Source organism: Ruditapes philippinarum, unplaced genomic scaffold, assembly GCF_026571515.1.
Source record: "Ruditapes philippinarum isolate M1 unplaced genomic scaffold, ASM2657151v2 ctg4126_1_1_1_1, whole genome shotgun sequence".
Classification (NCBI taxonomy): domain Eukaryota; kingdom Metazoa; phylum Mollusca; class Bivalvia; order Venerida; family Veneridae; genus Ruditapes; species Ruditapes philippinarum.
Window position 1 is genome coordinate 235395 of NW_026866139.1, and position 19060 is coordinate 254454.

General features: G+C 32.0%; 1 protein-coding gene across 4 annotated transcripts in view; it reads left to right on the forward strand.

Annotated features, from left to right (window-relative positions):
- Positions 1-12105, forward strand: part of LOC132731442 (MATH and LRR domain-containing protein PFE0570w-like) — a 30467-nt gene extending 18362 nt beyond the window's left edge. For all 4 annotated transcript variants that reach the window (XM_060717623.1, XM_060717625.1, XM_060717624.1 and 1 more), the window contains 4 exons: positions 2195-2288; positions 2677-2726; positions 3684-3879; positions 4701-12105. In XM_060717623.1, coding sequence (XP_060573606.1) covers positions 2195-2288; positions 2677-2726; positions 3684-3879; positions 4701-4813 — 453 coding nt within the window. In that variant the 3' untranslated portion in view covers positions 4814-12105. The remainder of the gene's footprint in view (positions 1-2194; positions 2289-2676; positions 2727-3683; positions 3880-4700) is intronic.
- Positions 12106-19060: the final 6955 nt, after the last annotated feature.

Genomic DNA, 19060 nt, shown 5'->3' on the forward strand with positions numbered 1-19060 from the left:
ATTATTAACTGATGCTTTTATGCGTTATTCTTTGATATGTGCACACAATTTGCACCTATTATTGATATTATGTGCTGCATTACAGAACAAAATAATTTTAAGTTTCTTTTCTCAGCTAGGTGTATGATTTTCTTTTGCTTGATATATAGAAGGTGTTTGATTGTTTTCATATATTAGATCAAAATAAATATTTTTCTGTAATGTTTTAATGAGTGGTGTCGCCTTGAGTGAAAATATAAAAGCTGGTGTTCATGAGTGAAATTAAGTTGACCTTGCATACAAAACAAATAAATTTTCTATTTATTTCATGCTTTTTTTAGGGGTATTAAGTCATTTTACTGATTTTTAGCTCGACTATTCGATAAGAATAAGTAGAGTTATTGTAGTCACCCGAGCGTCGGCGTCAGCGTCTGCGTCGGCGTAACCACTTATGTTAAAGTTTTTGTAATAGTTTTAATATTTTCAAAGTCCATTGACATATGGCTTTGAAACTTTGCACACTTGTTCACCATCATTACCCCAACCTATAGACAGGAGGAGGTAACTCTATCAAGCATTTTGTCAGAATTATGCCCCTTTTTCGACTTAGAATTTACGTTAAAGTTTTAGTAATAGTTCAAATATTTTCAAAGTCCATTGACATATGGCTTTGAAACTTTGCACACTTGTTCACCATCATTACCCCAACCTGTAAACAGGAGGAGGTAACTGTATCAAGCATTTTGACAGAATTATGCCCCTTTTTCAACTTAGAATTTACGTTAAAGTTTTTGTAATAGTTCAAATATTTTCAAAGTCCATTGACATATGGCTTTGAAACTTTGCACACTTGTTCACCATCATTACCCCAACCTGTAAACAGGAGGAGGTATCTGTATCAAGCATTTTTTTTACTATCAAGCACTAAGAATAGTCGAGCGTTGCTGTCCTACCGACAGCTCTTGTTGTTTTTGATGTGTAAAAAAAACATGCACTCTCATCCATGATGTCATCAAGTCATGACCTCAGATCGTCTTTTTTGAAAAATAAATCTGTAAAAATTTTACATATTACATGTACATTACGTTTTTATAATGATATGTGCAGATATTCACAAGCTTTTCATAATCAAGCATATTTTACTCATGAATGTTTGTAATTCTGACGGTATTTCACTAAGTCTTATTTATTATGTAAGTTATATTCTTTTCATCCACATTCAGATAAAGTTCAGCTACTGTGAAAATTATATTTTATTTTTCATTAAATATTTCACAGTGAAATTATCAAAATATAATTTCACTTTCCACTATAGATAGATAAACACTGAAATGCACAGGCAAAAGTATCGGACCTGGGAAGAAAAAATATGACCAGATTGATAAAAAAAACCTGTGTTCAAAAGGGCTTAACTTATAGTATATTTTAAAGGGGGTCATTATTTACATTTTTTTTTTTTTTTTTTTTGACACTTTTAAGATGAACACAGGTTTTTTTTATCAATCTGGTCATATTTTAACTTCCCAGGTCCGATACTTTTGCCTGTGGTGAAAATATATCTACAATGTTTGTTTTACTCAATGATTTTATTGATCATATATAGTTAAATTTGATACTTTAATGATTTTAATATAACAAATACTTATGTATGCATGAAAATAAATCTCAAAATTTTGACATGGTGGTTAACACTTATTGTTGCTTACTAAATGATCTAATATTTGCACATGGAAAGAAAATGAAACATTATTTGGATGAGATTTGAAATTTGTTAACAATCAGCATGTGCATCATTCAGCATCTTACATGTTCTAACATACTGCTATACAGAGAATGCTGGCATTGTTACATGACATCCATCATATAATGTCATAACTACTGTCTATACAAAAAAGCTTGACATAAAATTTAAAAAACTGGACATAAATTTATGGTCTTATTTGTGGTGTCAAATTACTAACAATAAGTAAAAGCTAGGATATACACTTATTTCTAAAGAAATTGTATTTTCCCTGTTAGAAAAATATATAAGGGCTTTATGTTCAGGTTCAATTTTTTGATGGGAAAATGTAAACCTATTTTCAGAAATATGGAGTTCTACACTTTATATAAATCTGTTGTAAAAGGTGTTGTACGTGTGTTCCTCACCTGCTTTACTTATTATTTTATATAAATCTTTTTAATCATATTAAATCTGCTCATTAATTTTTTCCAGGTCAAAAAACTAGTAGCTCGGCAGAGCTGTATAGACATGGGATATCAAGACAGAAGGGTTAGTTGGGCAGAAGGAAAATTTCAAAGAGAGCATGGTAAGGAGAATCAAGGATAGAAAAATATTATTATCATCTTTCATATTAAATGTATATAAGTCATTTTGTGACCTCAACCTCCAATCCCCTTAGGGATGCTGGAGGAAATAACAGGCTTCCATTTTCACTCTCACTACTATAGTCAGTTTAAGTTTACTATGCATGGTCCAAGATTATAATACATGTATAAAGATATTTTCTATATCTTAACTCAGATTTCATGTAATTGATTGATCAGGCATGCATTTGATTGGTCAATAACCAGCACAATATGTCGACTGACTAATAAAAGTTTAAAGGTTTATGATTGTATTCTTCTCATTTAAATGTTTGCTTTACTTCTGAGTTCCATAGCAATATTAATTTTGACTTTTTGATCATGTTGCAGGCGGAAGTGATGACTACTCTGCAGTCGATCTTGCCAAGTATATGGAAGAAGTATGTTTTATCTTTCTTTTCAAGCAATAAAGGATTTTATGCTTAAAGCCTTAATTATGTCATCTGTTGTAGCAAACAATGTTTTAAGCATCATCAACTCAGGCAATACATTTATAAGAATTGTGTTTAAATTTTACTTGTTTTGCTACAATTTTTAAATCAAATCAAAACAAACTGTACTTTCCAAAGAAATATGAGGCAAAAAGATGATGTTCTCACAGTTACTGTATAACCTGCCTTTATATTTAAGCAATACCCACTAAATACTATGATACATCAAATTACCACCTACATTATTAAGTTAGACAACTTTATTAACTGCTATTCATGGATTGGAACAAGATGTAGACCAAAGTGGAGAGGTCGTTTTGTGTATCAGTTTCAGAATCATGGGTAGTAGCCCAATAGGGGTCAAAACCAGGCAGTACTGGTTAGTGCCAGAAATAGGTGGACTCAAAAGTGGTTTTAATATAAATCAAAGCTTTCATCAAAATCGGGCTAAAGCAATTATGTTATGATAACAAACAGACCAGTTCACAACAATCATTGTGGTTCTATTATACAGTGTATGCAAATGAAACAGTTGTCAATTAAGTACCTTTTGAAAAAATAGTTCAATCATGACAACTTTAAAGAGTATTAATTAGTGTGTGAAGTCAAATGTAAATTCAAAAAAAGCAGAATTGAGTTTAATATTTAGCAAGCAAAGGTATAAAAAGAAAGTAAGTTGATAATTGTTATTACAGGCCGCCCTGCTGACATTCTGAATATCTGAAGAAATAATGACAGGCATCTGCCTTAAGTATAAAGCCAAGTCAAACTGCACATGTTTTCAGTCTCTATACTACTAGCTGTCTAATTGTCCATGGTAATTTATTATTTAAAAACAGGACAGGTCTAAAGAAAACAAAATTACACCTGCAAGTTCTGATATAACTTTTGTTAATCAAACTTCAGAGGCAGGATGATGTTCCTGATGCATCACATGACCCTGGAGCATCACATGACCCTGGACCATCACATGACCCTGGACCATCACATGACCCTGAGCCATCACATGATCCAAGCACATCGCATGATCTTGGACCATCTCATGTAACCATGGCAACAGAAAATGGTCAATACAAATTGACTGCTAAGTTGACAGATTATGGTACAACCTTATCTTCTTTTTTTTTTAATTGTTTTGTGATTTAAAAAATCTCTAGCTATATTTATATTATCTTATTGTGCCATTATGATGTAGTAGTATTAGCATAGTTGTTAAGATGAATTTCTAAATCTTTTAAAAATGCTTACCTGCATATATGTTATATTTCACACTATCAAATATAGGGGTGTCCGTGGCCGAGTGGTTAAAGCCGTTAACTTCAAACCTCAGCTAGCTTACGGAATGTCGGTGGTTCTACCAAGGTGCCTGTTCGTGCCTGAAATAATGCACAGAAGGGCACCTGAGGTCATCCTCCACCAGTAAAGCTGGAACATCGCCATATGACCTATACTGTGTCGGTGTGACGTAAACCCAATCAAACAAACAAAGTATGGAATATAACTAATGAACTCTCAGCGTTGGCACCCTGTAATGTTCCAACTGAAAACATTATTGAAGCCTATCTTAACCAATTTAGCCTCCTTTTCATTTTCAGATTCCAAATGCATATCATTGTCCATTGGCCTTGTTTTCATTTCAGAGTTCAAAAACCCATATCATGTCATTATTGTACTTGAAGTATCAAAGTTCTGTCAAAATGCAAAAAAATAGTGGTGTGAAATAAAGAGGTCATTATACAATGTTTTAAGAACCATTCTGATTCTATTGGACTCAAACACAGCATAAAACCTATACCTGACTAATATTGTGCCTTGTGCATTATAGGTTTGAAAACTGTGTTCTCATCCAGTATTGTACTCAACAATGTATAATAACCTCATATCATATTATCTTTTACAGATTCTTTTATTTACTTTGTCTAGGCTGTCCTAATGATGGGAGTCATCACATTATTGAACTTGAAGGACTTTCCATGGATAGAAGTCATTGTGGATGTTATCTAAAGGTGATAGGGATAGCTTCCAACAGTCCCTAACCATGGCACCCTCAAACACATTTTGTCTATAACAGATAACTGATTTAAAAAATGAAGGCCTGTAATTAGCAGTTTAAATGGGATTAAGGGAAAGGAATCTGAAGAAAATGATTTACACTAAATGAGAGTGTGAATTGTTTTCACTTAAATGTTATAAAGCCTGAACTTATATAGCTATATAGCATTGCTGGGAGGGATTTTAAGTAATTTGATATGACATAACAAAGAATGTTTTCTGATTTTTTTTATTCAATTTAAAGCCAAAAAAAAATACTGAAAAACAGCAAAATCATTGTTAAACAAACCATTTTTGTACAGTATAAAAAGTACCCATAGATTATGTTTCAGTAAAATCAAGCAATGTGATGTGATTGAAGAGGCTTTTACTTTCTGTCATATTCAAATTTCTTTTTCTTAATCCTAACTAGAGCTTTTCTCGGAAAAGATTCTGTGTGTGATAATACACATCCACAGACAGTTGTCTGTTGTTTGTTACAGACAAAAGTGTTTGGAGGAGAAACAATCCATCATGGACTTTGTACTTGGATTGGAATTTTATTTAACTATGAATTATTTTGTTACATATTTTAAAAAGCGATATTGTTTTAATCATTTAAATGAATTGATTTGATATAATTTTCAGTCAAACTTAAATTCAATACACAGGAGGATCATTGCATACATGCCATATTTCCAGACACCCGAAAAGGGGAAATTGGCTTTAAAAAGCAGGGCATTTGGACCAAAAGTAGGGGGATTTTTAAACAAGAGCAAACCAGTCGTAATCTTAAAACTATGCTTACATAGTTTTAAGGTGTAGATATTACTTCAGGCATGTATAGTTGTAAAAGTTGTTTAAGTCTATTTAATAATGTTTATTGGTAAATATGATGCTTTAATTTTTTGTTGGTTGAATTTTTGAAAATCGGTGGATTTCGATCCCATGATGGGAGATTGGGAGACAAGGATGAAAATCAGGGGTTTTAGTCCCATGGTGGGGGATATGGTATGTATGATCATTATGACCCTGGGTAGCTGGATGAATTTCCCTGCAGCATGTCATGGGCCACTGTTTCTGGCAGGTACTTATATATTTGGAGTGACCCTGAGTTTTTTCAAAGATAATGAAATCCCTGAATACAATATATTGTAAATATATTAAATTGAATTTAAGCTTGGCTCTGAACTATTAAAACTGTTGTTATTCTAATATGCTATTTAGTAAGTGCTAAAGTGGTTGAAATTTTATTTTGTCAAATGATATAATTTATTGTTCCGTTTTTCAAATTCCGTGGAACATTTCATTTATTTAATCTGTAACAACTTGTTACTAACCCATTAAATCAGTGAATCAATAGTCAAAACATGATTTCAACCACTTAGTAGGCAAGTGTTTGTCCAGTTTATTGAAACTGACCAGTGTTGGCCAGATAGATCTAATTTCATTAATGCTGACTTACAAACACTAACCTACTTAAAGAGTTAAAATGTTATTATTTTTTGTTAGCTCACCTGTCACAAAATGACAGGGTGAGCTTTTGTGATCGCTTTTCGTCTGGCGTCCATCCGGCGTCCGTCCGTCCATAAACTTTTACTTTAAATGACATCTCCTCATAAACCACAAAGCCAATTTCATCCAAACTTCACAGGAATGTTCCTTTGGTGGTCACCTTTAAATATTGTTCAAAGAATTTAATTTCATGCAGAACTCTGGTTGCCAGGGCAACCGAAAGAAAAAACTTTAAATATCTTCTTTTAAAAAACCAAAGAGGTAGAGCTTAGATATTTGGCATGAAACATCTTCTAGTGAGTGTCTACCAAGTTTGTTCAAATAAAAGCCCTGGGGTCAAAATTTGCCCCGCCCCAGGGGGTCATTGATTTTACCTATATGCATATAGTAAAAACTTAAAAAATCTTCTTTTAAAGAACCCAAAGAGCTAGAGCTAAGATATTTAACATGAAACATCTTCTAATGAGTGTCTACCAAGTTTGTTCAAATAAAAGCCCTGGGGTCAAAATTGGCCCCGCCCCAGGGGTCATTGATTTTCCCTATATGCATATAGTAAAAACTTAAAAAATCTTCTTTTAAAGAACTCAAAGAGCTAGAGCTAAGATATTTAGCATGAAACATGTTCTAATGGGTGTCTACCAAGTTTGTTCAAATAAAAGCCCTTGGGTCAAAATTGGCCCCGCCCCAGGGGATCATTGATTTTCCTTATATGTGTATAGCAAAAACTTAAAAATCTTCTTTGAAAAAACCCAAATACCTGGAGTTTAAATATTAAGCATGAAACATCTTCTAGTAAGTGTCTACAAAGTTTGTTCAAATTAAAGCCCTGGGGTCAAAATTGGCCCCGATATGTGTACAGTAAAAAGTTAAAAAATCTTCTTTTAAAAAACCCAATGAGCTAGAGCTTAGATGTTTAGCATGAAACATCTTGTTATGGGTGTCTACCAAGTTTGTTCAAATAAAAGCCCTTGGGGTTAAATTGGCCCTGCCAGGGGGGGAGATCATTGTTTTTCATTATATGTGTGTAGTAAAAACTTAACATCATGAAATAATTCTTCTAATGGGTGTCTTCCAAGTTTGTTCAAATAAAAGCCTTTGGGTTTAAACTGGCCCCACTCCGGAGGGGGCCTATATACAGGTGAGCGACCTCAGGGCCATCATGGCCCTCTTGTTTCATGTTAAAGTCTGTTTTTAAAGATGTTAACTTAAACTTAACATTCATTTGGAAAAATGATATGTTTTTATTGTTTGTTGCATATTTCCATTATTTTCTTCACTTTTCAGCAAATCATAAAGGGAAATAATTATTGAATCTTTTAAAGTATATTAAGTAATTTCAGGAAATAAAGAAAATAACATGTGAGTAATTAAAAAAAAAGAATGAATGTTAAGAATAATTAACATAACATATATATTTTTGTTTTTATGTGGCTGACTAAAGCAATAATTATATTTCTTTTGTTTTGTTCATGTCATTGTAATTATTTAATTTTAGAATTTTTTTTTTTTTTAAGAAGTTCTTTATGCCCATGTAAAACATCCTTAATATAGCACTTTTTTTATCTGCTATTACACTTTATACAAAATAATAAAATATTTTTATGCAGTAGATACAATAAAGCAGAAAACTAAAAAATATTGAATTTAATGAGGTAAGGAAGTAAAGGTTGAAATTCATTAGACCATTTTCTGCTAATAACTTACTTAAATCACCGCTTTAGTATGAAAGTATATATGTATTGAAGAACAAGATACAAGAAAATTGATTTAACTTTGGTTCATAATTATGTAATAAAGAAAAATTACATACAAAATCCGATCCAAACCGCAAACATATATCAGATATTTTTTCTTGCATATTCTGCCATATTATTTCATATTTAAAATGATTTACATCAATATGATATATGTTCATGGAAATTAAAATAATTTCATCCATAACTATTTTCCTACAATAGCGTATGACCTTACAACTTAAATAACAACGGCCAAATGACATCATCCTAAGCACATATTTCCCTTTTAAAATGACGTCATTTTAATGTGGTTCATTCATAAAGTGCGCTAAAATGAAGTTGTTGTTTGGCACGCGACTCATCTGGCACCCCCCATGCCAGATGAAATTTCCGGCATGGATAAAACTCACGGAAACGCCAGTCTGCTATGCAAGAAAGTAAATTCTTGTGACTGTTTTGTTTTGCAGGTTTTTGGTGTTTTTAAAGATTTAATTTTTGTTGTGTTAGATTAAGTGTGAAATAATGAATTGAAATGTTATAGGTAGTTTGAGATTTAAAGATTTACAACGAAATATAACACAACAGATATTGGGCTAACACATTAATATAAATGGATGCCTACCTTTGCTGTATTAGAAATACAGTATGGACAGAACAAAACAGTTATTTTAAAAATGATTTCAGTCATGTATGCTTGTAGATAATAACTTAAAGGGAGGTAAATGTAGCAGCACTTTAATCAATGTATATAATGATATTAACCCATGTGATACTGAAGTTGTATAATTACAGTGTATTTATCTGAAAAATTTCTTATTATCACAGAAATTGACTAAAATGAGTATTTTTCACTTTATGTAAATACAGCAATTAAATGTAACCTACACTTAAATAATAGAAGAAAATAAGTAAACTCAAGGTGGAATTATTTTCTCCATATTAAACTAAAAATGTCAAAACAAATTAATTCATTGAATAAGATATGCATTTTTCTTTCTAAAGAAAGATAAACAACTAAGTCCTGGCTTATGAGAATACTTTGTTCTGTGAGTGATATCGGTACACCCATCTTGTGACAGTTAGTGATATTAGGTTAAATTTGTTGGTTACATGGAAGTAAAATGATGTGTTTTATATAAGAGATGTAATAAAATTAAAGGGAACTTTTTAGCAAATTTTGTTCAAAGATTGTAGCCATAATTGCTTTGTTTTTCAATATTAAAATACTGAATTCATTGAGATTTATCAGAAGACTGAGATTAATATCATTTAATAGTAAATATAATTAGTGTACAAGTTACTGAAATCAGATATACTGGAGAACTGAGCCAGAATGAGATAAATATGAGTTAAGCGGGGTTATATTTATGTCAGCAAGGCTATATTGTCCCATATAGCTAGTCAGCAACTAGTATAATGAGTTCATTACAACGCAAATTCTATTTGGCATATTCATAAAAAGAAAGAAAAGGAACGTTTGACTGTTTTAATTGAAATTTAAGGAAAATGCGCAGCTGGTAAAGAACCTGTGATGGTAGATGTTCAACGCTCTTTGCATCAAATATTATGTCATAATTGCGGTGTGACTTACTGGTATAACTTCCCAATTAAAGTCATGATATTTTATTCGAGAAATATGCCATAAAGAACTAACACAACAGTATTTATTTTTTTACCCACATGTAAATTAACTGACTTGTTTGTAAATTTCTAATAAAGTGCCTATCCGTTCACTAAACTATAATAACTAAAGCTGTAATTATATTTAGAATATTTTGTTCTAGAACATTTTATTCTGTTTTTTATATATTGTATAATCAATGTGTATTAAGTAATAGATATACATTTTGTTAAATTTGTCACAAAAATTAATCTAGAAAATATGAAAATATTCAATAATATGTGAATTGTAAAATTTTGCCAGTTACACATATTTCTACCTTGGCACACATAAATACATGTACATGTACAATGTTTTGATTAGAACAGGTTTGTGATTTTTATTATTTAGCAATTGTAAAAGAGTGTGTTTTTTCATGCCTCCACTCTTGAAGGTGGGGGATTTAGATTTGCCCTTGTCTGTCTGTCCTTGCATGAGTGTGTGGTTTGTGTGTGTCACATGTAGCTCTAAAGTGCTCCATCGAGGTAAATTCAACAAACTTTACAGGAATGTTCATCAGCATAGGAAGTTTTGCATTTGAATTAATTCAGCTTTGATAGAGATAATACCCTTGACTTAGCAAACATTTTTCAATTTTTATCGCAAGTAGCTCAAAAAGTATTTGACATGGAGTTATGAAACTGGTTAGCATGTGTTGTTGCGCACCTGTACGTTTGCTTGTGGATTTATTAATTATTTGTAGAGTAATTGCCCTTCACCCAGTAAAAACTGTTGTGTCTCAGATTGTACCTCTAAAAGTGCTTGAGCTAAAATCAACAAACTTTATAGCAATATTGATTAGCATGTAAAGTTGTGCACCTAGGGTTTTGTGTGGATTAATTAAATTTTGTTAAGAGTTATAACCCTTGACTTAATAAAAAGTTGCAATTTTCAACTTGTGTTTCAACTTACGTAACTCAAGAAGTAAATGACCTTATTCATAATGACCTTAGTCATTAAATTGTAAAGGACTTTGGTCAGCCTATGTAGTTGTGCATCTGGGGTTTTCTTCTTGTAATTTTCTTTTAAGCATACTATAGGATACATGATTGTAGTTTTGAGCTTAAATACAGCAAAATATTTTATTAAAAATACTAATAATGTTTTAACAGAATGCATTTAATCATGAACATTAGTTTTTTCTTAGCTGTCAAAGACACAAGAATATGTCCTTTGGTATATCTTGAATATATACAATCTTCATTCATGTAAAACTTTCCTTTCTGTGTTATTGGCAGTTATATGAGTATAATTATAATTTTCTCTCGCTTACAAGAATTTTAAACCCATTGGGAAGAGAATAATTAATATCATAGTTAATAATATGTACTGAATTGTAAAAAAAATCAAAACATTTTACACCTTAGTAATTAGATATTGAAATGAATTTTGTTTTATATTCACACAATTTATGCAATTCTTTTTTTTTAATCTGATTGCAGTTAATGAAGAAAAATAAGTTCTACAGTGAGTAACAGTGAGTGATATATATATCATATCTCATTGGTAAAATGAAACATTTAATTGTTTTTTTTTTATATTACACTCTGGTAATCAGACTTGCTCATGCTTTGAAAGTCAACCAAATTCCCTGCTTATTTCTTGTAATGGACTTCACTTAGCTTTGATTTGTAGCTGTCAGTTGCACATATGATAAATTTAAAACTATTTTAGTTATCAACTACTAGACTAAGTATTAAACTGATAAAAGTATATATTCTAAATGTTCTGCATAGCTGGTCAGGCATTTATGCTGGTGGCAGTCAGGCAAGTTATTGTTTTATAGAATGTTGTTACAACTGTCCTCACTTGCAGTTTGAGGTTGATTTCGTTCTGGTAAATATCACTGAGGCAAAGATTAGATTTTCTTTTTTCATACAGCCTTCATTTATTTATTATCATCTTATTTGGTATGTTGGAATCTTGCAAAAATTTCTATATATATGTTGGTTTTGTCATGACGCGGCTCATTTGTTAAGTAGCTCTCTTGCAAGACCAATACTTTTATGTTTAATTTCAGGTCATTGGGAGTCAGGTCACCAGACTAATTTCAGATATTCTTCATTAAGCTATATTCACATCTTGGGTATGTTTTCTAAAGGTATCTTGGATGCACTCTTACTCTCTGGTTGATTTGAAATAATTATTATAAACTGTAATTACAAATTAGATATATTGATGTAGGATTTTAATATAAAGCTCTTCACTTACATGTATAGTTCTCAAGGACAGGTCTACTTGCAGCAAGTAAGTACCTCATTTGCTTTGTAATAAATAGAGTTTGTGTGTTAAATATGAATTTCGGGTCAGACTGTTACTGTTAGAATATATATTTGAAAGTTTGCTGTGAATGCTTTTTTTCTTCAATAAAGTGTAAAGACAAAAATGTTTTTATTATCTTTTTAAAAAAATTGAAATGTGACCTAGCCTGGTTATATACTGTTGGCAAAGGCTATTTGATATCAGTGAAAATCTTACTATGGCCATTAACATGTAATTTTTAAATATTAATCATAAGTGAGTCGAATATTTTACAGTTAAAATTATGTCAGAGACTTTAAATCCCTCCACACACACACACATCCACCCTCCCAAAATATATGTTCAAATCATACAATGTTGTTTTTTTTTTCAAGCGAGACATTACCATGGTTCCACTTGGCTTCATGATATAATAATATATGAAATATATACATATAAGTCTTTATACACAAGGTCATTCTAGGACCTTGACAGTGTCTGTAACTTAGTAGCATTATAATGCTGTAATTAGACTGAAATATACAAGGTAATAGTTTGTATTGCAAAAAACTTACATGAAAAGAGTGTTGATTCCCTAATACATCAGCAAAATATGCTTAATTATATTAATTACAAGAACAAACAAACTGTATATGTAGTCTGAAACATATTATTATCGTTAATTGTAAAACTGACATGTGCACAAAATCACAGACCATTCCATTAAATGAACATGATGGTATGAAAACACTATAATTTTGAAATTTTTATAGTATAGTTCACCACTTTTAGTTTAATATTTTTAAAGTCAAACCAAAAATAACACAAGAAACAATTAAAGTGTCAATATGTTTATTGGTAACAGATAACATAGCAATATTTACAATTTGTGCCATTGTTTTGATGACATTACATTTAACTCCTCCTAAACCACTTTCTGAATTTAGGAATATTGCCCTCCATAAAATTTGTATGAATGTTTGAGGCCGTTAACGTTGTATAAACAGAATGATGCCAGAGCTTAGATATTTAACATGCCCAGTATCACCTTGCTTTAATTATCTTAATATTTGCAATGTTGTTACTTAACACTGTGCGGATGATCACCTGACCAAAATCGTACAATGGGCGCTTAAACGCTCTAAACAGTTAACGTTAAATTTATATGTAAAACTAGGCCGCACGGAACCCCCCTGTATAATCAAAGCACAGAAGGCGCTGAATTTGTTTGGGTCTCAGAATGTCAGAAAGGTGAAGGTTGCGAGATTATAAACCAATTTGTTTTTTTATAGTGCCACCATTGCTTTCCAGCGTTTTTTGGCTTTAAGACTAATTGCAACACTGATATTCAATTCAATGTTTATTTGACTTAAACAATTGGGAAAAAAAGAGTTGCCTTCCTGGATTTGAATTATTGCCTGTCCTATTTTGTCAATTTTTTCATTGAATTATGCTTGTTTCTCGCTTCCGGTCTTTGAAATCATATAAATATAATATTGAAAAGTGAAAAGAAGGAAGAAGTATTAAATTAAATGAATTCACTTTGCTTGATATTTAATATTGTTTTAAAATCAAATAAACACGTTTCTCAGATGTCAAAGTAAGAAAAGGGTTGTACTCAATTGAAAAAGTGTGTTACGTCATGTTTACCCTCAAAATAATGAAACTATACATAAATTTTATCGGGGCCCATCGCACTGCGTTGCAATGAAATCCACCGCCGTCTGCGATGAAATCATTTTTTGTCATTTATTTTATAACCAGACAATAATGATTTTCCAATTTTCCAAAATATAGTTAGTTTGTGAAAGTATCATACATACGATATGATGCCGTTGTATTATGGGGTCGTTTTGCACACAATTGTACGTGCTTTAACCAAAATTAGGCAAAAGTGGCGTCCCCTCGTCAAATTGAACAGAAGCGTTTGCATAAGCGGCAATGAATTGCACCGTGTGCGTGTAATAAGTTGAAAGAGAATATATGTGGGCTCCAGTCTCACTAAGTGTTTCCAGTAAAAACATTAAAACATAAAACAAAATACAGTCATATATATATATATATATATATATATATATATATATATTATAATATATATATATATATATATATATATATATATATATATATATATATATATATATACTTACCGACAACAGCAAACGGCTATATTTTATCCACCGCTTCTGCGACGAATACTCCACCTCCTCTGCGATGGACCCGCCGCTTCTGCGAAAGCTATGGCCAGTGTGAATTAAGAGTATAAGATAAATTCTACTGAGCATTTTAAAAGTTTTTTTTATGAAAACCCGATATGAATTGGATTTCAGTGTTTTTAGCTCACCTGTCACAAAGTCCGTCGTCCGTAAACTTTTACTTTAAATGACATCTCCTCATAAACCACTAAGCCAATTTCATCCAAACTTCACAGGAATGTTCCTTTGGTGGTCACCAGAGACATAGGTCTCTGTGGTCACCTTTGAAAATTGTTCAAAGAATTTAATTCCATGCAGAACTCTGGTTGCGATGGCAACCAGAAGAAAAAACTTTAAAATATCATCTTCCAAAAAAACCCAAAGAGCTAGAGCTTAGATATTTGGCTAGTGAGTGTCTACCAAGTTTTTTCAAATAAAAGCCCTGGGGTCAAATTTGGCCCCGCCCCAGGGGGTCATTGATTTTCCTTATATGTGTATAGCAAAAACTTAAAAAGTCTTCTTTGAAAAAAAACCAAATAGCTAGAGTTTAGATATTTAGCATGAAACATCTTCTAGTGAGTGTCTACAAAGTTTGTTCAAATAAAAGTCCTGGGGTCAAAATTGGCCCGGCCCCGGGGGACATTGATTTTCCTTATATGTGTATAGCAAAAACTTATATGTGTATAGTAAAAACTGGCCCTGCCCAAGGGGTGTCATTGTTTTTAACTATATGTGTAAAGAAAAAAAACTTAAAAAATCTTCTTTTTAAAAACCCAACGTCAGCTAGACCTTAGATGTTTAGCATGAAACATCTTCTAATGGGTGTCTACCAAGTTTGTTTCAAATAAAAGCCCTGGGGTTTAAACTGGTCCCGCTCCGGTGGCCTATATACAGGTGAGCGACTTCAGGGCCATCATGACCCTCTTGTTTAATCGTGCACTGAACCACAAAGTTTGCATTGGTTCACTACCTTGTAAATGTATACATTTGTATAAACCATTAAACTGAAACACATTTCACTTGATTATTGAATTTATTATGCCCCCACTTCGAAGAAGAGGGGGTATATTGCTTTGCACTTGTCGGTCTGTCGGTCCGTAGACCAAATTGTTTTCGAGTGATAACTAAAGAACCCTTAGGAACTTCAAACTTGGTATGGTGATTGGTCATGACCAGTAGATGACTCCTATTGATTTTGGGGTCAAAGAGTCAAAGGGCAAGGTCACATTGACCTTGTATGTTTAAAACGGTTTCCGATCAATAAATAAAGAACCCTTAGGCCTAGAGACTTCAAACTTGGTATCATGATTAGTCATGACCAGCAGATGACCCCTATTGATTTGGGGTCAAGGGGTCAAAGGTCAAGGTCACATTGACCTTGTAGGTAAAAACGGTTTCTGATCAATAACTAAAGAACGCTTAGGCCTAGGAATTTCAAACTTGGTAGCATGATTGGTCATGACAAGCAGATGACCCTTATTGATTTTGGTGTCAAAAGTCAAGGTCACATTGACCTTGTAGGTTAAAACGGTTTCCGATCAATAACTAAAGAACCCTTAGTCCTAGGAACTTCAAACTTGGTATGATGATTGGTCATGACCAGTAGATGATCCCTATTGATTTTGGGGTCAAGGGATCAATGTCATAGTGACCTTGTACTTAATGACCGTTTCTGACCAATAACTCAACAACTCAAGTTGCCTTGGTTGATATTTTTATGTGCTTTTTGGTATACACATTTGAAGGTCTTATGTAATATAACAACTTGGCTGTCATTAATGAGGCCTATGTGATTCATAAAATTTATGTATATATTATTTGTAAGATTTTTAATAACTTTAATTGCTGCACACAACCTATGGGGTCACAATAATTATTACCTTGTGACTAGTCATGACCAGTAGATACTAGATAACCCTTATTAATTGCTTGTTCACTGGGTCAGAAGTCATGCATAATAACCTGATCACATGACAAATTGGCTTGCCGATAGGGGGCATACATGCTTTACAAACATATCTTGTTCACTTTGCTTTATCTCTTGCATCACAGTAAAGTGATTTCATTATGTTTTTTCTGATTAGTTATGATGTCCAGTTACGACTAAGGAAAGGTATTGTAACATTTTTTTCTTCACGGAAAAAAAAAAATTCATATATTTGATGTTTGTAACGCTAAAAACGCATCTAACTTCGTAAAATTTTAAATGAAATATTGATCTGTACATATTCTTGAATATTTATAAACATTCATTGATTGCAGGGGCGTCCAATGACTGAGTGGTAAATGTCGAATACATGCATGTCTTAATAATATAAAAACATAATGTAACTTGGAAACAAGAAAAAATATGTGATATAATTATGAAAACATAAGTTCACCTTTTTACCCTTATTTCCACCCCCACCCCCCCCCCATACCCCCCCAACAATTTTTTTTTTTTCAAAAAAAATGTTTTGTTTACTACCAATAGACTGTAATGTAAACATCAGTGTTGATAGACAACAGATAAGGCGGTTACAGTCGGTACCTAGAACTTTTTTTTTTTTTTTTTTCAAAAAATGTAATTTACAGTTACAAAGGTTCATATGTAATACACCTACTCTATTGTACGTCATCAATGAAGTTCTTGGCAGACTGTACAATCTATAACAACATCGAGAAACAAAAGAAATGAAATATCTGTTATTGGGAATTTCTTATTGCATACTAACTCCAGGGTGCTTTATTTAAAGAACCTTTTACGAAAGTTTGATTTCATACTCTTTTTATTGTGTGGTGCGTTAAGCACATCGTCCTGAAATGCAAGGTGGCGCTGATCCTAAAACAAGAAGACTAAGTTGGATTCTCTCCAGTTGGCACACTTATACTCCAACATGCTTCAGTATCTCCTGAAAGTATATGTAATTTTGCCAATTTCGCACGTTGCTTTGGTTTGTTCAGACATAGGCTTGAACGTGTCCTTTTCTGAAAACAAACATTAACATTTTGTCAAATGTCAAAAATGAACGGTGCTAAATAAACAGAAAATGCAGTGATTTTAAGGACGAATAATGCGGTGTTCTAATCTTATGATAGACAAAGTTCTGCGGTGCCTTAAATATACACACGTGGAAACATAAAAATCATACCAAAATATACAAAAAAGGTTATTTTTGCGGGTATAACTTGTTTAAACGACAAAAAAATGAACATATCTATATTGTATTTTTGACCGGTTATATGAACTGAACGGACTAGAAAGACGTTATATTTCGTAATCAAAGCAAGATTTTTTTCAGTATGCCCTAAATGTTTTCACTATCCTGACTTAGTAAGTGAAGCATTTTGCATGTAGTAAAGGTAAATAGTTTCCAAATTAAATGGTACATTCGATGAAAAGAAGAAATGATGATTTTACCTTGTTTTTAGCAAAATTATCTTCTGTTTTCGTCTCGTTTACAGGCTTGCTGTCCATTTTTTGTATGACAGCTGAAAGACACGGTGTCCCGTACAGAAGTAAGATATTTTGACGTTGCGCGGAAAAGTTGTCGGGGAGGCATGAAATAAAAAAACTTTTTCAACGGAGGGGGACGTCTGAATTGATAATAAAAAATATGACCTCAACAGTAAACTCCCTTGCTCAAAGCAACAAAAATGGTCAGAGTATTCCTAACATCACGGGGATGGAACCCCATATGTATCTCAAAAATGAGCATCGGTAAAAATTATATGTGAATTTCCGCAGCACCAGGTGTGAAGCATAACACCAGATGTGACTGTAAAAAAAAGGTCAATCCCAGGGTTCCTCTTTTTTAAACATTATATACCATTCAATCCTTTTTGTAAGAAAATCAAAATGTGATTCTACGTACCCTCCTGATTCTCCTCTATATTTACCAATTTTTTGTTTTGGATTTCTATGCAGTCTTCATCGAGATATTCTTTCCGTCGTACGTTCTGGTGTGGGTCCAAAACATGCAATGTAAATGAAGAAAATGTCACTAAAACAAAACTAAAAAAAAACAAACCCAGAGATTATACGAAAATCTCACTACAGACCGATGCTTAACATTCAGACAAATCCTGATTTAAACATTTATTGAGATTTTGCTACAAACGAAGGGAATAAATCAAACAGACGCATTATGATAATAATAAACTCTTTTATTTAACGAAGGTAACTTATTAAGACAATACATCAAAGCATTAGATACAACACATATAATGCAAAATCTTATTTTCAGCACAAGGCCTTCAAAAAAAAACATAAATATAATGTGGAAAAGGACATATAAATCAAGCAATTATAAAGATTACAACATTCAGTAAATCTTAATCAACAAAGAAGACAGACATAATATTATATCATAGTATAGGTAAATTTTCTATAATAATAATAAATGTTTGAAATGTGATTTAAACAATTAAGACTTGAAAAATTTTTATTTTTAAAGGAATAGTGTTCCATAACTCCATACTAGAATAATAAAAAGTACGTTTCAAATAATTTGTTTTAGGTCGTTTATGCATAATGTCTTTTTTTATGTGTTGATCTTAGTAAGTAAGTTTTATTTTGAGATAACGGAATTAGATTAGAAATACATGCTGGCGTTAATTTATTCATCGCTTTATATATCATAATGTCAGAAAAGTATTTACATCTAGATGGAAATGATAACCATTTCATATTTTTGAAACATTTCAAGAGAATTTGTTTTTTTACAGGTTTATTTAAAATAATTCTGGCGGTTCCTTTTTGTAATTTTTGTTATTTTATTTAAATCTGATTTGTTACATTGAGACCAAATAATACATCCATAATCAAAAGTATGGGCAATGCAAGCGTTATAAAATAATTGGTTCATTTCAGGTGTAAGAAATATTTGAATTCTTTTCAGCAGAGATATTTTAGAAGCAAGCTTA